The sequence below is a fragment of the Panonychus citri genome, unplaced genomic scaffold (assembly GCF_014898815.1).
Source record: "Panonychus citri isolate SS breed McGregor unplaced genomic scaffold, ASM1489881v1 Contig00028, whole genome shotgun sequence".
NCBI classification, from domain to species: Eukaryota; Metazoa; Arthropoda; class Arachnida; order Trombidiformes; family Tetranychidae; genus Panonychus; species Panonychus citri.
In genome coordinates, this window is record NW_026515433.1 from 2,554,569 (window position 1) to 2,574,379 (window position 19,811).

The 19,811-nt window shown below is 31.0% G+C and overlaps 7 protein-coding genes across 10 annotated transcripts; 4 read left to right on the plus strand and 3 right to left on the minus strand.

Moving 5' to 3' along the window:
* Positions 1-1,503: 1,503 nt before the first annotated feature.
* On the minus strand, positions 1,504-3,167 carry LOC128397139 (delta(3,5)-Delta(2,4)-dienoyl-CoA isomerase, mitochondrial-like). Its single transcript, XM_053357819.1, is given in 3 exon segments — positions 1,504-2,506; positions 2,509-2,640; positions 2,708-3,167. Coding segments are annotated over 3 exon segments (924 nt in total). The 5' UTR covers positions 2,751-3,167; the 3' UTR covers positions 1,504-1,757.
* Positions 3,168-3,226: 59 nt separating this feature from the next.
* LOC128397144 (putative riboflavin kinase) lies at positions 3,227-4,809 on the plus strand. Its single transcript, XM_053357826.1, is given in 3 exon segments — positions 3,227-3,385; positions 3,388-3,540; positions 3,873-4,809. Coding segments are annotated over 3 exon segments (546 nt in total). The 5' UTR covers positions 3,227-3,327; the 3' UTR covers positions 4,208-4,809.
* Positions 4,485-7,727, minus strand: LOC128397137 (kelch-like protein diablo). The gene is made up of 6 exons (XM_053357817.1): positions 7,328-7,727; positions 7,148-7,216; positions 6,508-7,055; positions 5,696-6,440; positions 5,482-5,625; positions 4,485-5,409 (listed from the first exon to the last, which is right to left on the minus strand). The coding sequence occupies exons 3-6, from the start codon at positions 6,836-6,838 to the stop codon at positions 4,800-4,802; spliced, it is 1,830 nt and encodes a 609-aa protein (XP_053213792.1). The 5' UTR covers positions 6,839-7,055; positions 7,148-7,216; positions 7,328-7,727; the 3' UTR covers positions 4,485-4,799.
* Positions 7,728-8,233: 506 nt separating this feature from the next.
* On the plus strand, positions 8,234-9,903 carry LOC128397140 (ras-related protein Rab-34-like). Of its 2 annotated transcripts, none has more exons than XM_053357821.1 (3): positions 8,234-8,407; positions 8,823-9,253; positions 9,329-9,903. In XM_053357821.1, exons 2-3 carry the CDS (start codon positions 8,957-8,959, stop codon positions 9,824-9,826), a joined length of 795 nt encoding a protein of 264 aa, XP_053213796.1. In that variant the 5' UTR covers positions 8,234-8,407; positions 8,823-8,956; the 3' UTR covers positions 9,827-9,903. The 2 variants fall into 2 exon arrangements, with proteins under 2 accessions (XP_053213796.1, XP_053213795.1); XM_053357820.1 differs by lacking the exon at positions 8,234-8,407 and adding an exon at positions 8,443-8,725.
* Positions 9,904-10,242: 339 nt separating this feature from the next.
* Positions 10,243-11,615, plus strand: LOC128397141 (nicotinamide/nicotinic acid mononucleotide adenylyltransferase 2-like). 3 transcript variants are annotated; one of them, XM_053357824.1, is made up of 3 exons: positions 10,243-10,664; positions 10,734-11,366; positions 11,443-11,615. In XM_053357824.1, exons 2-3 carry the CDS (start codon positions 10,771-10,773, stop codon positions 11,534-11,536), a joined length of 690 nt encoding a protein of 229 aa, XP_053213799.1. In that variant the 5' UTR covers positions 10,243-10,664; positions 10,734-10,770; the 3' UTR covers positions 11,537-11,615. The 3 variants fall into 3 exon arrangements, with proteins under 3 accessions (XP_053213799.1, XP_053213798.1, XP_053213797.1); XM_053357823.1 differs by having other exon boundaries at positions 10,245-10,664; positions 10,755-11,366; XM_053357822.1 differs by having other exon boundaries at positions 10,247-10,664; positions 10,742-11,366.
* Positions 11,616-11,755: 140 nt separating this feature from the next.
* On the plus strand, positions 11,756-12,363 carry LOC128397145 (uncharacterized). Its single transcript, XM_053357827.1, has 2 exons — positions 11,756-11,918; positions 12,003-12,363. Exons 1-2 carry the CDS (start codon positions 11,765-11,767, stop codon positions 12,332-12,334), a joined length of 486 nt encoding a protein of 161 aa, XP_053213802.1. The 5' UTR covers positions 11,756-11,764; the 3' UTR covers positions 12,335-12,363.
* A 450-nt stretch (positions 12,364-12,813) lies between these two features.
* LOC128397138 (uncharacterized) lies at positions 12,814-14,580 on the minus strand. The gene is made up of 2 exons (XM_053357818.1): positions 13,849-14,580; positions 12,814-13,235 (listed from the first exon to the last, which is right to left on the minus strand). The coding sequence occupies exons 1-2, from the start codon at positions 14,566-14,568 to the stop codon at positions 13,008-13,010; spliced, it is 948 nt and encodes a 315-aa protein (XP_053213793.1). The 5' UTR covers positions 14,569-14,580; the 3' UTR covers positions 12,814-13,007.
* Between the last annotated feature and the right edge of the window lie 5,231 nt (positions 14,581-19,811).

Sequence of the window (19,811 nt, forward strand, 5' to 3'; positions counted from 1 at the left end):
TTCGATTATCAGATGTTTGTTTAATCATCTAACTTTTCTGAACTCAACGGATTAAAACTTTTATTATTCTTTCTATGAAAAATTACCATGAAACAATCATGGAATCATTGATCAATATGTACGTTAAATTATTCTAATTAATTTACTTAACTTATCAAAGTTTCAATTAACTCAATTGATCAAGTGTTGGATTATCTAAAATGAGACAACAAGATGATATCAAAGGATCAGGGACTCGAGTTTTCAAAAATAATCGCCCGAGGGTAAGATAACAGTTCATCCTGGAAAAAGGGACTTCGTGGATCATATTTCACACGGTAATCCAATAGGTGAGAATTGTAATTGTTTGAAAAAATTAATTTCTCATGATATCAATCTTTGTACTAATTAAAATATTAATTTGTTTTAAATTTCTAAATAAATATCATGAACCAATCATGAAATTGTTAATTACAGAATTACATGTTTACAATGATCGTTTTCAACTCCAAATGCAACGAATAGAAACTCAATTGATAATAATAAATGATTTCGGAGCAATTTTCTAGAGACACGAGGTTCTTTAGGTAACTTTAAAGAACAATTCTCAGCTACTATTTCCTCATCATGATGTCGAATTTCACTTTAATCTTCAATATGATCATACGAAAAACGATATCAAAATTCATACAAACATAAATGACGTAACTGAGAAGCTCTCATTGTATATTTTTCTATTTATCTCTTACCTTGAGCTTTGTAAATTTCTTCGTTTTCAGGAATTTTTTATAGTAATTTGAAACGATTTTCATGAAGTTTTGTACCAATAAAGACAATATCTCAAAAAGAAAATGTTATTCCAATTAATCTAAAAATTGCTTCATGAATATAAACTTTTCTTCATGCAAAATCAAACGATGAATTTTTGTTGAAATATTTTTATCAAATTCAAAATTATCCAAACTTTTATCAAGAATATCCGAACTTTTTGCTGTTACTTTAGATGATTCTGTTCTACAACTACAGGGAATTTCACCGAAAAGTTTTTCTGAATAACCTTTTTGCTTTTCAAGATTCACACCTCAAACTCGAGTTGTGGAGGTTTAGACAATATTCATTTTCATATTTTGATATCAAGGTCATTCCGATCATTCTGTTAGGATACAGTTTCAGGGTCATTTGATGGTCAGAACCAAATTTAGACTCAATGTTTATGATTTTTCATCCAATTCTCATTCCGAATAATAAACGCTTTGTTTCTGGCACTAAATATGCTCCAAAGTTGTTACCTCGTTAGTAGCCTCACCATTGAGTCTAAAAGTTGGTGTTTCGTCGGCTAATGAATCACCTTTTTCATCCCTTTTACCAGCTGATCTAAGTTTTAATCCTAATCTTAATCCTTTAATCTCTCAATTATCCACTAACTTCAGTTTAACGTGAATTTTTTAATGAAAACAAATTAATCATCATCTTATTTTCTCATTTAAATGATTTAATACAATGTTGTAAAATAAACAATTTAACTCTCATTGTATGTGGCACCTTTGTCCAATTTTTTTAGATCATTGGAAGACCATCAAAGGGAAAGCCTATTCGCCACAAAGCTGTGGACAATTATCCACGACTATTTGTCCACGAAATGTATTAAAACATAGAATCCACATTAACAAGAATATTAAAAATTATTAGTTAGATGATAATTGATTTTCAGAAAATCAGAAAATAAAAATTTATCCAAAAATTGAGCAAACGAAAGTGTAAATTATTTGATTGTGGGTTTACAGGTCATCAAACTTTGGAGGTTCAGGTGATTTAGACATGAGAGCCATCGCTGATTTGATTAAATCTTCTGATTGTAACATTGACATATTCCAATGGATCATAAATTGTAATCCCTCCCAAACACCATGATCACGGGAGTAATCAAGACCAACTTTAGCTCCTTGGACAACTACCGGACTTTTACTTGCAATTGTTGTCGCTAATTGTAGAGCTGATTTGATTGCCTCTTCTTTATCGGGTAAAACTTTACCAACAAGATTCAATGCAAGAGCTTCATCAGCATTGATTTTCCTTCCAGTGTAAACAAGTTCACGAAGAGTACTTTGATTAGAGATGATTAAAGGTAGAAATTGAAGAGCACCCATATCAGCAGCTAAACCAAGTTCCACTTCTCTGACAGTAAAGTAACTATCCTGAGTAGTGTAACGAATATCGGAGAGAGCAATTAACTCGAGACCAGCACCAATACAACCACCGTTGATCACCGAGATAATTGGTTTCTGACAAATGGAAACTTTTTTAAATGATTCTTGTAACATGTTGATCACCGATCTCAATGCAAACGCTTTTCGACCAACATCTTCAGTGTGAGTGGGTACAAACGATTGGAAAGTCTTTAGGTCAATACCAGCGCAGAAAAAGTCACCAACAGCTGATAGAATAGCTACTCGATAATGTCGATCATCATTTAATTTTCCAAATATATGAGTGAGTCCAGAAAATGTATCCAAATTGATTGCATTTTAACTTTCGGTCTATTCAACTGAACATGTAAAATCCTTTCACCGGCTTCCGAAACTTGGATTGATTCATTGATATTGTAATCAGTTAATCGTTCACCGGCAGAGGAATAAAATTTGATACAATTCCGACTGTAATCTGAAATTATAGAAGACACAAAAAAAAGTTAATCAATAAGAAATTTCGAGAAAAAAAATGTACTTACTTAAATGGGAAGACAAAAGTCTATTGATTCGGAGGAAATTCATGATTTAGAAACAGTAATTAAGTCGATCTGTTGAAAGCTGAAAGATCCACAATGATAGAAATTGTAATAAAACAAGAACAGCAGAGACCAAAGTCTAGCTAAATACTGTAGTAACAATGTTTTAGAATCAAAATCAACTAGAATGAATCACAATAATCAAAGGAAACAATTTAATCTCAACATTAAAAGCATCAAGTAAAAATGTAAACAAAGTTCAGAATCTCAAATATAAATGGTTAAGGTGAAGCACTTCAACGAATGGAATGGACTTGATGAAATGGACGATTCTTGATGATTTAATTGCCAAGCTATACTATTTGATCTAGTGTTTAATTCATGAAAATTAGAGTTTTTTTCTTTGATTATCAGATTGACACAATTAATCAATTCTAATCATAAGTAAATCTCATAAAGAAGGCGGAGTTTAGGTGATCAACTCCGAGAATTTATCGCAGCAGAGCGACATCTAGTGAGTATTTTCTTGTATTCTAATAAAAAGAAACGTTTTCTCAACGTTAATTTAGTGATTACAATTATCGTGACTTAATCAACTCAAAGAGTTACTTATAATTATCAAAATGCCCGATGAAAAATCAACTGAATCAGATTGTTATCCCTTTTTTGTTTCCGGTAAAGTAGTAAAGGATTTGGTCGAGGATCAAGTGAACTCGGGATTCCAACTGCAAATATTGATCATCAAATTGTTAAAAATATTAACCTTCCAACTGGAATCTACTTTGGTTGGTCACAATTAACCCTGACAGAGGATCAATTCAATCAATTAACCAAAGGTAATTACCACCAATCCCCAATCAAATACTAAGAAGTAACAATTAGCCATCCAATCAAAGGGTAATGTGATCATCACCAGACAATTGAATGTTATCAACTCTAAATTGTAAACAAATCGGTTTGCTGATTGTTAGAAGGTAAAATTTCAATTGTATTTAACTTAATGATCACTGGCAACAATTACAATTGGCCTTTTATACACTTAAATCATCAAATTAATCCACATACCTGATGATCAAAATGAATTGGTAGATTTGCTGTGAAATCTAATGTCTTCGTAATCTTAATCATAACGAAAATTAAATTTACTAATTGTTTTGTTTTTCTTCAGATCAACAAGATAAACTAAAACCAATTCTAAATGACAATGGATCTAATTTAGTTTCTCCAATTTATATGATGTCAACTGCTTTGGGTTATAATCCATATTATGACAATAAAGAGAAAGCATTGGAAATTCATATTCTAAATAAATTTGATTGTGATCTTTATGGAGTAACAATTAACTCGTTAATTTGTGGTAAGATTCGTGATGAGAAAAACTATGATAATTTGGAATCTTTAATTGAAGCAATTAACAACGATATTAAAGAGACCAGGGAAAAATTATCTCTCGATTGTTGGTTAACTGTTAAATCAAATGATCAGTATTTCATTCAATCCTAATGAACAATCAACTAATCCAAGTACTTAAAAGGAAACACAATTAAGTTAATCGTAAACTTTTAATCTATCAGATTATCAAGTTTCTAAATTCCATTAACATTTATACTTAAATTTGAGTGAAGATTATTTTCAACAATTAAATAGAAATTAATTTACTGTAAATTTGAATAAATTTAATTTTACAAATTAAATTGTTTCTTTTTCCTTGATTGTAAACAAAATTGATTTAGGAAAATCAGGAAGAAATGATTTACCAATATTCTGACAAAAAATTGGATCAACTTTGTAATCTCTTTGTTTTTCTTACAATAAATAATAATCAGATCCTTTTGTGAATAAATTTACAATGAGACAATTAATATAATAATCGATGATAATTGTCAGTTGAAAATGATATAATCTAATATAGATGAAGAAGAAAAAAATTGATGGCATTGATTAGTTAGTTGATTGTTTCCCTCCCATCCCCAGGAATCAATTGTTCCTTAATCAGTAGCTACTCTGGAAAGAAAGTAAATTGTGGCGATAATCACTGGTTCCCAAATCCAAATCAAGTGATTGATTATATAAATTAGTAAATTGTCAATATCCTTCAACGACAAGGCTTATTTTTAGGTCTAATCATCGTTTGTTCATTTTTATAAACATATTGAACTTCGTTGGTAATTTGAAGTATTGGACCGTTTTCATGGATATTCTTGATCACTCCCACCCCACCACCGAGTCGGCGATAATTCATTGAACCTTTGAGATTCCACTGATTTTTATCGGGATCATAGACTTCAAATGTTTTCAGGTAAGTGTTTCCGTCGAAACCTCCGACCGCATAAAGGTAACCATTAACTACTGCTAAGCCAACACCAGATCGTCTTGAGGTCATTGCAACAATTGGCTGCCATTGATTAGAACGAGGATCATATCGTTCAGCTGAACTTAATTCCATCGTATCGTCACGTCCACCGACGGCATAGATCATGTTATTATACACAGCACAGCCTAAATGCTTACGACGGGTACACATTGGTGCAACCATCGACCATTTGTTCAATTGTGGATCGTATCTTTCAACAGTGTTTAAAGGTGATGATCCATCGGATCCGCCGACAGCATATAAATAACCATTGAGAACGGCAACAGCAACACCTAGTCTTTTGGTACTCATTGGAGCTACTTTTATCCAACGGTTAGTGTTAGGATCATACCTTGAATAAAAAAGAGATGATAAAAATTATTAGATCAAATTGTCAGAAAAATCATCAACAAGAACTACTCACTTTTCAACATAATTAAGACAAGAAACACCATCTTGACCTCCGACAGCGTAAAGACAATCATTTAAAACAGCTACACCAACGCTCGTGCGACATGAATCTGTTGGCGCTACATCAGTTGACCATTGGTTCGTGTGAGGATCATATCTGAAAACGAGAAAAACGCAAATTTATCATCTAAATGAGTTAAAATAGTAAAGATAATTTGATATTTTACCTTTCAATTGAATTGAGATAAGATTGACCATCATGACCTCCGACAGCGTAAAGAAGATCATTCAGAACCGCGACACCAACACCACATCGACGTTTACTCATGGGTGCTACCATTCTCCATTCATTTGTATTGGGATCGTATCTTTCAACACTTGAAATGGCATCGCCACTGCACCAACCACCAACAGCGAATAGAACTTCTCCCTTTCGAATTGGTTTACGAGGTCGAAATCTTGATCCAACCATAGTTGCTCGCTCATTGGGAAGGAGAAGATAATTTTTCGCCTCATCAACAAGATCTCTGCACATATCATCACTTTTTATCAATATATCTGAACCAACGGTGCCAACTAAAAATTTAGCCGTCAGTTGAGAAAGTCGAACATGTTCTAGAACCAATGGTAAATGTTGCCGACGTTCAGCAACATTATACTTAACCCAGGACATAATAGCATTGTAGACTTGCTCTTCCGACCTAACATTCAATTCATCACTGGAAATAATATCGATCAATTGACGAACCGGAAGTAATAGAAACTCTTCACTTTCAATAACTTCCTGAAATCTTTCTTGAGTAAATTTATCGGCATAATGGAGTAATTCCTGGCAGGAATGTGTATCGGCAAAAGCTCGGATTCCAAGGCAGTTACTAGGATCAAGTTGTCGCTTTAAAAATTCACAACAAACTTCTTGAATTTCAGTCATTTGTAAAAGACAAGCAGCAGGAAGTAATACTTGAACATTACCTAATTATAGAGAAAATTATTGGTTACATTAATTTTGATTGTGATTCTGATCTTTTTATAAACTTACCTTCTTCTACAACAATATGGGAAGTATAAGCAAAATCAACCAGCAATTCCATAGCATGTTCATCAATGTCCCTTATTTCAACTTCTGCTTGACGGCTTTCCTGAAGTTCACCGGTAAACATTGCATGAAAATATGGACTACATGCTGATAGGACAACTCGATGGGCTAAAATTTTCCTCTTTGAAACAATTAAAACTACATCACATAATTCTCGTCTCTTTCGTAACGAATGTAATGCTTCCAGTGTATGTTTTGGATGTTTATCACTAAAATGTTCCAACCTACAAGGACTTGGTACTCGGTCTGGTTCCGTGTGAATTATATCACCCATTGTCAAGATAATTGTCAGTATATTATATTATATTTATCAAATAAAATCAAGTTTCTTAAATCGTTGGAAAAACAGAGATCACCAAAAGTAAATCAAAACCAAATCAATCAACAAAGTCAGTCAATAGCAGCAAATCCATTATAATGGTATTCAAACATTACTTTATAAATTAATTTTAAATTCGTCACTAAGAAAATATTCAGTCAACAGGTAAAACCTACGGAAGATAAATAAATTATAGATAAATATTAATATATTATATTGAGAAATAAATTATTAAGATAACATGAAATCCATTACAATATTCACCTTTTCTCAAAACAGGCTGAAGACTAAATTAATTGCAGGTTATCAGCATTTTGCAAAAAGTTTTGGAATCTGTAAAAGGAAAAGATATGAAGGATGATGATTAGAAATTAACAAAAATCGATGAAAATTAAACTTAATCATTAAGATAAATGTCAGAAACAAGGTAAGATAAATACTAACCTGACAAAAGTCACAAATATAAATTAGCCAAAAGCGAAAGCTTTAAAGCTACAATAACTATTCACTTACAGATCATAGATCACTGATCAACCTATTTTGATGATTAAAAAATAGAATAGTACTTCGCAATTTATCAATAGTTGATTAGAATAGACAAAAAAATTAACTGAAAACACCAAAAGATTGGATTGTTATTCTTTATCATTGAATGATGACAATTTTCAGGTTAAAGGCTCTCAAAGACCAGAAAACAAAAAAAAAGAAAGAGAGAAGAAAAGAAAATTGATCAACAATTAACCAGCAAATCAAATGGTCAGATGAAAATGGAAAAGTAAATTGTTATAAGATGAAAAAGAAAATCAAATTCTATTAATTAGTTGATTAATTGATCACAATAAGATAATTGTGACAATAGAAACAAAAACAAATGAAAGAAGAAAAAATTTAAATGTCTAATGTTTCATTCTAAACATAGATGGAGCCAAAATCGAAAAAGTTACAAACCAAATGACCGAAATTCAAATTTCTTTCCCAAATTAACAATTAATTGTTTATTTTGAAAAATAATTAATATTGAACGAGGAAAATTCAACCCAATTATATTTAAACATGTCAGTTAAATTAGCGACAGGAAAAAATATCAACTACTTAAAAGGTAACAGTTAAATTCAAAATTCTAAAGTTGTTTCTGTTCACCAAATTGTTGATAAATTTTAACCAAAGGAAAACTTTTGATCAGTAATTAAATCAACCATTTTAATAACCATGACAATTTAATTGTGAATCAACAGAAAACTATCAATCTTTCAGATTAGAACAATTTAATTTGATTCTATCATAACAATTGGTGTAATAATATTACTAATTTTTGATCAAATCCTTTTCTCAACAGAGTTTGTGATGTTTGTTATAGTTAATTGTTGACACGGAAGAAAACAATTAAATTGATTGACTGTTAATCCACAGTAGCAAACAAATTCTGAGATGATTATCATCATCAACTCACAACTAATTTAAACATCAGGAAGTCTGGCAATCATTCAAAAATCAAATCTTTAAAGTCTATCCTTTGATAATCGGGTGAATATAATTTAATAACAAGGACAATCAATGTTTACAATTAACCATCTAATTTATTTCCCAAAAGAAGGAAAAATTGAACAATTAACTGTTCTTGTTAATCTCTGTTGTCTCTACCAAAACAATTGATTTATTAACCAGCAATTAATAGAAATCAGTGAGAAAGATCAATTTACATTGTGTTCCAATCAACGTAATTAACCAACAATCATCTCTAGGATAATATTATTAATAGTTAATTTTATAATTCTCATTCACTTGATTACCTCTTAATTTTTTCTCTCTCTCTCTCTCATTGTTCATTAATCATTCCTTAAGGTTAATTGTTATTCTTAACTATGATTAATCCATTGATGATTCAACTTGATTGTTTATCTTACTAATTATCATTGAAATCTTTCATTTCTTACAATAGGAAAATCCTGTTACCATCAATCGTGATTAATATTGATAATATTCATTTTCTACCTGTGATTTGTAACTTTTTCAATCAATGGATCATCTTAATTGTCAATTGTGATTAAAATGTGACAATCAAACGGCTTTCCAATGACCACTAGTAGGATCATTTCGGGTTTACCACCGTCTTACCTGAGAGATGCTACACCTTATTGTTATCCGAATTTCGATTGGAAAATAATTGATTTCTGTGAACAACAAATACTAATTACTGATGATTATCCTCGAACAGCGAAGTGTATTGTCGTCGGTGACGCTGGGGTCGGTAAAACCTCGTTAATCCATCGATATCGTACCAACGAGTTTGCATTTGACCACAAAGAGACGATTGGAGTTGATTTCGATGTTCAATCTTATACAATATTGGGATTACCTTTTAATATTCAGGTAAAAACGAATCAGTTGATTGTTTGTTTACAATTAGAATAATCGATTTATGTTAATTTGTATCATTTTCTTAAGATCTGGGACACTGCGGGCCAGGAAAGATTTCGTTGTATAACAAGTTCTTACTATCGAGCATCTAACGTGGCCTTAATTGTCTTTGATTTATCCAATATAAAATCTCTTGCGAATACAATTAGATGGCATTCGGACATTAAAAGGGTCACTGAAGATACTTTACTATTTCTTGTTGGTTCTAAGCGAGACTGTGTCTCACCAGCCGCTCTCGAATTTACGGAAACGGAAGCGATCAGAATTAGTAATCAAATGAAGGCTGAATATTGGAGTGTCTCATCTCAAACGGGTGAAAATGTTAATCAATTGTTCAATCGAGTGGCAGGATTAACCTTTCAGGAGATAATTTCAACGCGAATTCATGAGATTGAAGAAGAGCGAATCTCTGGTGATCTTAATCAGTCCAATCAACATAATGAAGGATTAATTGTTCTAAATCAAAAATCACAATCAAATACGTTGAAAAATTGTTGTGCCTTCAAAAATTTTGCATCTAAATGAAATTGAGGCCAAATTGTAATTTCACGAACGCAAAAAACGTCCCAATCAACGATTAACATTAAATTTTCTTAAATTTATTTCATCATCTTGAACAGACAATGAAGTCAATTTAATTAGCGAATCCTTTAATTGTTACATATTGATCCTTAAGGTGATTACGATGTCCTAAAGAGGAGGATAGGTTAGTGACCTTCGATGACTTTTTCGTAAAAATAACTTGGACCGAATGGTAAATGATTATCTCTCGATTGATTTTTACAGAGCTTTAATTAACTCGGAAGTTTTTGCCACAAATCGAATGAAACTTTACAGGTAAACTTAAAGAAATTTCTAGTTTTCAAAATGTTCTTCAAATGACCTTCAAGTGTATTGTTTTTTGATAAATAACCTTTATGTTGGATCTGAAAGGTCACAGTTCCATTGAGTCCATACAAGAGTCTCGTTCATATGGTCATCAAATTTTGATGATTTATTTTCACTTTCACTTTGATATTATTTTCACTGCTTGTGTTGCCATCTATCAATTTAACTACGTTTGTTTTGATTTTTCTTGTGAATTTCAATCATGTGTTTTTATTTATCTTAAAATTAATTAGTGACTTATTCAACTTTATCAAATGATTAGTCCATGAAAAAGTCTCAACTGAATCAGATTGTTATCCCTTTTTTGTTTCCGGTAAAGTAGTTAAAGGATTTGGTCGAGGATCAAGTGAACTCGGGATTCCAACTGCAAATATTGATCATCAAATTGTTAAAAATATTAACCTTCCAACTGGAATCTACTTTGGTTGGTCACAATTAACCCTGACAGAGGATCAATTCAATCAATTAACCAAAGGTAATTACCACCAATCCCCAATCAAATACTAAGAAGTAACAATTAGCCATCCAGTCATAATCATGAAAGGGTAATAGTTTAATTGTTTAGGTAAAATTGGATAACAATGTCTTCCATCCCGATAGTGGCCTTAATGTGTGGATCTTTCAATCCCGTTACGCGAATGCATTTACAAATGATGAGGATATTTAAACAATTCGTCTCGTCAGACGATCAACATCGGATTAACGGAGGATCAGTTGTTCAAGGGATAATCTCACCGGTTAATGATCTTTATCATGTTAAGAGGAAAAATTTGCTCCCAAGTTTTCATCGTATCAACATGATTAATCTTGCTCTGGTCGAAGATCAATTAGATGATTGGGTTGAGTGTAATTCATGGGAATCTGATCAAAAGGACTGGCAAAAGACATTACAAGTTCTTGATTATCATGAATGTCACATGAAGGATAAATTTGGTCCATCGGCACAACTTTGGATGGTCTCTGGCGGTGATCTGATTGAAAGTATGGCGGTTCCTGGATTATGGGCTGATTCTGATTTAGAAAAAATTTCCTCAGGCTATAAATTATTCATTATTCCAAGAATTGGCTCAGATGCTGATAAATTTATCGCTTCACATTCAATTTTATCTCGTCATTCAAATAACATAATAATCGCCAATCATGTTATACCAAACGACGATAGTTCAACCAAGGCCAGGTAAATATCGACATTTGCTTCCGTTCAATTTAAGCTAATTACATTTTCTCTCTTAATTTCTTCCTCATTAATTTAGAGCTGAAATCAAACTAGGAAATTATCCAAGCAATTTATTGAATTCATCAGTCATTGATTACATCAAGAAACACAACATTTATGTGGACAATTAAAACCAATCAACTATCCAATTTGTATATATCGATTTGAAGATGTTATCACTATTATAATTCAAGATGAAAATTAACTATTCGTAATCATGAACTGTTCAAAAGTAATCGTGTTTCTTTGCCAACGGTTACTTTGGTTACGGTTTGTTGTTGTTGTTTTGGCTTTAAATTGCCAAAAAAATTGACCAAAATCAACGAGATAAATTGTCCTAATTGTCTTGATTGTTAATCATGTATCAAGTGACCAGCTTATCGATTGCCGATAAACCATATTACACAATAATCTGTCGTTATATTGAAAAGGATTCTCAAAAGAAGCGGAAATTGGTTCTGCCAATTCGTGAATTAAAAACATCACCAATTGATGTCTTGTCTCATTTCCAAGGTAATTAATGATCACAATTACAATCTAATTGTGAAAAGAAAATTGATATTCTAAAATTAACTAGATAAAATTAATCTCTTTTAGCTATTGGAACCAAAATCCGTACTAAACATGCAACTTTACTCAACTCGATTGACAACAATTTACTAATTAAGTGTTTACTTGTCGGCTATTATCATTCAACTGGATCAACAGAGTCACAATCAATCAAATTAGCAGATAAATTGATGAAAAGTGAAGTTCGGACCAACAATCGACGAGTATCATTCCGAGAACCACCAGAAGCAATTAAATACGATGACATTGATTACGATGAAGATGAAGATAATAATGACAATTTAAAATCTAAAACCAAGGAATCAGTTTCTCCAAATATTGATGAGTACGATGAAGATGATGATGATTTTGCCTTTTAAAGATTAAAACTGAGATGTGATATTAATAATTTCAGTGATACAGACTGATTATCACCAGAGAAATTGTTTAATTTGATTGTTATGCGGATTCTACTGAATATAAAGTCACAATTAATCACTCGGGAGAGCAATCAATTTGTTGCCATGAATAGTTGTCAATCTAGAGTTAATTGTAAGGGATAAGTTTTGCAAGGCAAGTTAATTGTGAACAATAACAAAGTAAATCGCATCTTAGTTTAATTTAGTGTATCGGATGATTAACTAATTACAACACTTGTCGCATTCATTTATTGATTTTGACCAACGAATAAGTTTCTTGGTTTGATTGTCTTAAGCCCTCCGGGCTTATCCTCATCAAAAGTGACCTTTAACCCAAAATAATAACAATAGAAGGTCAAGTAAATTGTATACTATTAACTCTTGGGATCGTTAATTGTTGCACTTATTGTCACGATTATTAATCCGAATCAAATAGCAAATGAGAAAAACAAAATGATTATATTATTAAAGTGATTACAATAGATAATTACAATTTGTTTTGACAATTAAATTCACATTAAAAAGCTATTGAAAACAATGAGATCTACTCAGTTGCTTGGATATAATAATAACCATAAATTAACTTAATTAGATTGACAATCTGTGTATTCCAATGACAATTAGTGTATTTACATTAATGACGATAACCAAAAGTTTCAGTTGTTGATTTGTTACCTTGATGATGATTAGTTTGATTACGATTATAAGGTAAACTAGAGACTTCGAAGAATCTGAAATCAGTTCGAGAACCAACAAATTCATCTTCATCGAAAGCGGGATTATCCTGAATTGGATAAAATCGTCCATCTTTAATTGTATCAATTTCAATATTTGCTCCGTTATTATTTTCTCTTGAAGAAACCTAATTGTCAGGAAGAAAATGAGAAAAGGTAAATCATTGGTAACAATTAGCAAAACTGTCAATCTAATTAACGGAAGAGTAAAAGAAAACAATAACAACGATCAACAAAAAAAGGTTAAAATGATTTTGTCATTTACACGGAAGAAACAATCAAACCATCAATGATACAATTAATTATGATGATGATGATTAAATTCTGAAGAAGATGATAATCAATCAATCATGATGAGACTAAATTGTTAACGTAAATATCACTAATCATTATTGATTACTAGTTAATAATGATAATAATGAAAACTATTTGGGAATCAATTTGATTTACCTAACCAACTATGGCCAACTTTTGAAATTAATTCATTTGATTGTGTTATTATTATGTCACAATTAACTGATTACAACTGTTGATTGTCACCATTATGATTAAAAGGATGGATTTTGATTACAATTAAATAAAAGAAATTGAAAATATTATCATTCATTTAAATGGTTTTCCTTTATTTTTGGTTGACAAAAGATTTTACATTTTTCATTTGTTCAATTTAAACTTTTAGACCTGAGAACTTGGTTTAAGTTAATTGCTACAATTAAGTGATTATCATTTATTGAACCATACCTTGACATTTCGTCCTTTTGATAATTTCCGGTAAATATAAATGACCAGGACCAAAAGGATAACAATTAACAAACAGCAAAATCCCAACAGGATCATTGTGGTCAAGAAAAATTTAGCAACTTGTTGATGGTCAAATGTGTATCTGTTTGGATCACAAATCATAATCATTGATTGATTAGTTGTAATTAGTGAATTATTTTGATGAATTAACGATGAATTGGTTGTAACATTAGGCATTGTTATCGGTGATTTATAAATTGTTTGATTTCGCGTGTACGAGTTATTCAGATTGGTTGATTGTTGTTGTTGTTGTTGTTGATTGTAATCACTTCGGATAACTGGTGGCACAGCAATTAAAGTTGATTGTTGGGTGTTAACATCATCTAATAGTTCATCCGGTGTAGTAACATGATAATAATGTGAGTCCAATTGTGATGTTGTTAATTGTTGATCATCTAAACCAGAACTGTTAACGTTAATTGTTGGTGATGAACCAATGGTTAATGATTTTGATGTCGTTACTTCAATATTATTATTAATTAGCAATGTTTCATTATTATTAATTGTTGATTGTGATTCATTAAATTGACCATGAACGGTGACTTGTTTACTTGTGATGGTCAAAATAGTTAAGATCATTAAAACTAATTGTGAAACAATCGTTGACAATGGTTTGTTAATTGTTGAAACATATTCACCCAAACGAATAGACATTTTCATTTACTAATTGTTACTATTAGTAGTGATATTATGCCACCTCTGGCACACAAATTTACTCTTTCTTTTTCTCTTACTTTTTCAACTTGATTTTCCGAAACGAAAATAAAAATGTATATCTTAAAATGATCAAATTTTCCAAATATTTTATTTATAATTTGAACAAATCATCAGTCATGATTTCATTGAAATCATGTACTGGTTTTAGATCATTTTAAAACAAAATCAATGAATCCATCATCAATGGGAAAATTTCCTCAACGGTGACCGAACATTCATCAAGTAAACGCACAAAATCATCATTATATTCACGTATTTCTTCGGATTGAAGCACATTCAATTCCTCGATGATCTTTTGAATCTCCTTTGATGATTGTTCACCGATGAAAAATGGATTTTTCACAACTCCTTCGGTCACATTAATCCGTTTTAATGGTGGAATATATTCCAAGGGGGTTAAAACAACACTAAGCTCTTTACATTTATATTTTTCAAATAGTTGTTGTTCTTTGCAGTGATTTCATACGATTTTTCAATAGTCGTTGTTTTTTAGCAGATCGTTTTAACCACTTAGGCATAATTAAACTTTCTAAAGTTGATTAAAACTTTTTTAACTTTAATTAAATACGAATAACTGACAACTGACCAATTGTCAATTGATGATTGATTATTAAGTCCATTTTTCGACAATTTCTTAATTAATTTGTTAATTTGGTCAATGACGAATATAATCATCAATGTCTTAATCATCTGCATTGCTATATAAGATTGATTAATTAATTAATCAATTAAAGATGTATCGAATAGTTAATATGACTATTTGTTTCAAGTTAACTCAAGGTTGGAACCAAACGATTTTCCTAATTATGATCCTTATTATTTTAGTGGTAATATATTAAACTGTGGAAAAGTTAAAGTCCTAATCTATCGTTCTAATAAAGTCAATGTCGTAGGCGCGAAATCATTAGATGAAGCAACTAATGTATTAATTAATGTGTTACCTAATTACTCAATTGTTAAATCAAAAATAGTCAATATTGTTGCTTCAGGAACAATAGATTTTCCAATTAATCTCAATAAAATAATTCAATATCCTGAGTTCACATGGGAACCTGAACTTTTTCCTGGAATAATGTTTCGAGTGGGTAAACAAGTGGCGATTTTCTTCTCATCTCGAAAATTCAATATTGTTGGTTCAAAGTCAATGTCAACCCTCGAAAATTTCTATTACGAGTTTATTAATACCTTGAAGACGTGTCAACGGTGATTAAACGTATCCCATACACTCAATGTTAAAATTACATGGTGCTTTTTCGAAAGTTCGAAATTTTCTTAACAATTCACCTACTTCTCTTGAGCTTCGCTCAAGACGAGTAGGTCAATGGAAATTTTTTTCGAAAAATGTCTCCTTCTATGAGAAAAATGACTTCGAAAATTTCGAATTTACGAACTTTCTGTATCTCAGAAACTATTCAACCGATCTTGTCGTGCAATATATCAATCAAAGCTCTTTAAAAGTTATGTTAAATGCATATATTAAAAGCTGCACAAAATCTATAGGTTAAGCAGAATTCCTGTAAAACCATAAATGCGCACTGTACCAAGATAGCAATACATTACTTTCACTAAATCTATCCAAGTTTCAGTTATAATCTATTGTATATTGATCAAATATGAATAATTGTATGTAATACATTTAATGTTTTATATTAAAAAAACGTTTATTATTAAGATTATAATCAGAGTTTAACACATATTTCTAACATGTCTTTTTAAATCTTTAACAATGTTATATGAACATTTAAATTGTTTAGATTGATCATGGAATCGACAAGGACGACGTCCAGTGTCAATATCAACATGATTTACATTGAAATCATTTAAATTCAGATTGGGTAATGAATAAAAGTCCAACAAGTCGGCAGCTTCTTTTGATTTACAAGCAATATAAATCGATGGTTCAGCCAATACTCGATTGTAGATCTTTTTAAGATCCCATCTAAGTCTTTTGAAGTGAATTCCTTCCTCCGTAATTTCCAATCCATGATGATACTTGGTTAAATAAGTTATATTTTTTTGTTCTTGTTTAGTAGGGTTACAATTACAAGATTTTTTAACTTTTACATGATAAATATCTTTTTTGGTTATCATACATACCTCTGCAGGATGAAAGAGACCATTAATATAAAATCCCTGCACATCAAAGTATGCAAAAAATATCCATGATTATATATTCGTATTATGATCAGGTTTATGTAACCTATCGGTTTACGTGAAACAAGTTTACCACTGGTAAAAACTTCTGGTTTTTCATCAGCAAATTTGTTGAGAACTTCAAAATCCATAGTACGAATACCCGAATTATCTTGAATACCCAAGATTTCCAATATATTTTCACAATCTTTTGGATTAGTAGATATAGCCCACTTTTTTTCCAATAAATCGTTTTTATCAGTACTTTTGGACACAATAAACAAATCAAACAGTTGATCCTTCTCTTTTAAATCTCCACAGAGATATTTTGCAGGGAATAAAAGGAGAAACCTTTTCCAAAACGATGAAGTTGTCAGGACTTGTCCCTTTCTTCAACCAAAAGTTCGCTCCAGCAGCTTTTCAATTGATAGATGATAAAATTCAGGTTGTTCTTTACAGTGATAAACTTAACACAATGATCAACTTCAGAAGGAGTGAGAGAAACACCGTATTTCGTGAATTTCCTTGTCTTTTCAATCTTATATCAATACGTTTAACACTTTGATTGAAGCACAAACTAAAAACTATATCATCAACGATAGTAAAAGTTTTCCAATCTGAACTACTCATGATGAGCACTGACGAAATTCTCAGAATCCAACCCTTTTATATAAAGAAAAGGGAGTCGAGTGAGCAAATATGTACACTTTTTACTTGAAACATCCATTTACCATGACGATAAGTGGTCCAACTGGTTCTGGAAAAACTTTTTGGGTACAAAAATTGATTAAAGAAGCACTTTTCGCTTCACACCCCTCACCTAAACACATTTATTATTTATACGGTGAATACCAACCTTCATTTGCAAGTTTTGTTGGTGTAACTTTCATAAAAGGTTTGTCAAATGACCTTATAAACAATATTAACCCTGAAAATGATCCGATATGGATAATTATTGACGATCTCATGCATGAATCATCTAAAAGTCAGGTAATTAGCGAATTATTTACGAAGGCTCTCATCATCGAAATATTTCAGTAATATTATTAGTTCAAAACTTTTTCGTTAAAGGTAATGAAATGCGTAACATCACATTAAACTCTCATTATCTCGTCCTATTTAAAAATCCACGTGATAAATCAATTATTAGTAATATTGCGAGGCAAATGTACCCTAACAAAGTAAAAGCATTGACACAGATATTCGAAGATGCGACCCAAAAACCTTTTTCTTATCTATTTATAGATCTGAAGGCTGATACGCCGGATCAGTTAAGACTATTATCAAATATTTGGAAACCCCCAATTCAAGTATACATTATATAAAGACCTTTGCTAGTAAATATTCAAAAACAAAATGAACGTTTATCTATCAAGTTATTCGAAATTAATTAATGATATTGAATATACATTAGTGTTATTTGCCAAGATCTCAGCTGGGCAAAAATGGCAATTCATGGTTGAAATAAAAACTTTGATGGCAGGAGAAACTCAAGCTTATGGTCCATTGACTTCAATGAAACTCCTCTAAAGATTTTCAAACAAGTCCAAGCTCTCTCTGATGGAAAACAATCTAAATTTCAAGAAAATATTGAACACGAATATAAACCTAATGGTTCATTAAGGTTTTTACAAAACATTAAATTCAGTTTCTCACCTGATTTAATTTCCATTATCAAAAGTAAAGAGTTCGAAGAGAATTTTACTAAAGCTTTACGAAAATGTAATCATCCTTTTGCTGGTGTTCATCAAGAAAATATTATTGTTTGGACTGATCAAGCTTCTGCAGATAATCTCGAGACAGTTGATATCTTTGTTGAGAATTTTCAACAATGTTGAATGATGAATTCACCATATCAGTTAATGCTTCAACAACAATTAATTTGGATCGATGGTTTATGAAGATTGAGTTATTCTTATCTACAAAAGTCCCACGACCAAGTGGTAGATTAAATTTATCTCCAATTGATTTTCTTGCTTTACGAGATTACTGTATTCAATTCAAAAGAATGGACCACTTTCATTATTCACAACACAGTGGAAAATCAGTGGTTATAGTGATTGATGCTGATAAAAAATTCATTTGGAAATTGATGATCAAAATTGATAATGAATAAAGAAATTATTGATTTTATTTGTGCAGGTGAATACATGATTAATCTTGTTCATCTATTTAGTGAATTTAATCACGAGTTAACCCCACAGCCAATTTATAGGTGGTGGTTTAACAATGGAACTTTCGTTATGGATAATATTGACAAACTCGGATTCAAAAATTTAATTATTGGGGACGGATCATTAATATAAAGAAACATAATGATTTATTATTCAAATTAAAATAATGTATCATGACAATCGAAGGTGTAATCAAATGTTTACCAGAACTCATTAAACTTATTGAAATTAAAGATCGAGTTAAACAAAGAAAAATAATATTAAATTGTCAAAGTTGTATTATTTACGCAATCAGTGAAATTATTAAAAACATTTTGAACGGGAATATCCCAATATCAACAACTGAAAAGAAAAAATTGATAAAATATAAAACAGCGCTAAGAAAATTAGCAACAACAAAAGTAAGTCTACCTGAACGAAGGAAAGTAGTAAATCAAGTTGGTGGTGCGTTACCTGCCCTCTTAATTCCAGCAATCAGTCTCTTAGGTTCTTTAATTGCTAATAAAATATGAACGCTTACACAAAAATGGTTCTAATTCCAGAGGATGAGTACTTGAAACTTCAATCAGCAACGAGAGATAAAATATCATACATTCTGGATAAACCATACCCTCCTCAGATGATTGAAAATCAAATAAACCGACATTTGGACAGCGGACAAACAAATATTCAACCAACTACACAAATCAATCAACCTTCCCAAGAAACTTATGACGAATTTGAGTCAGCTGAATATTCCTGGGATAAACCTTTTCCACTTACACCTTTACCTACAAAACCTCATCCAATAATTGAAAAACTTTTACATAAAATAACTCCGAGGAAGAGTAATCAATTCAAATAAAAACCAATACCTGGTTCAAATGTTAATAGAGTCTT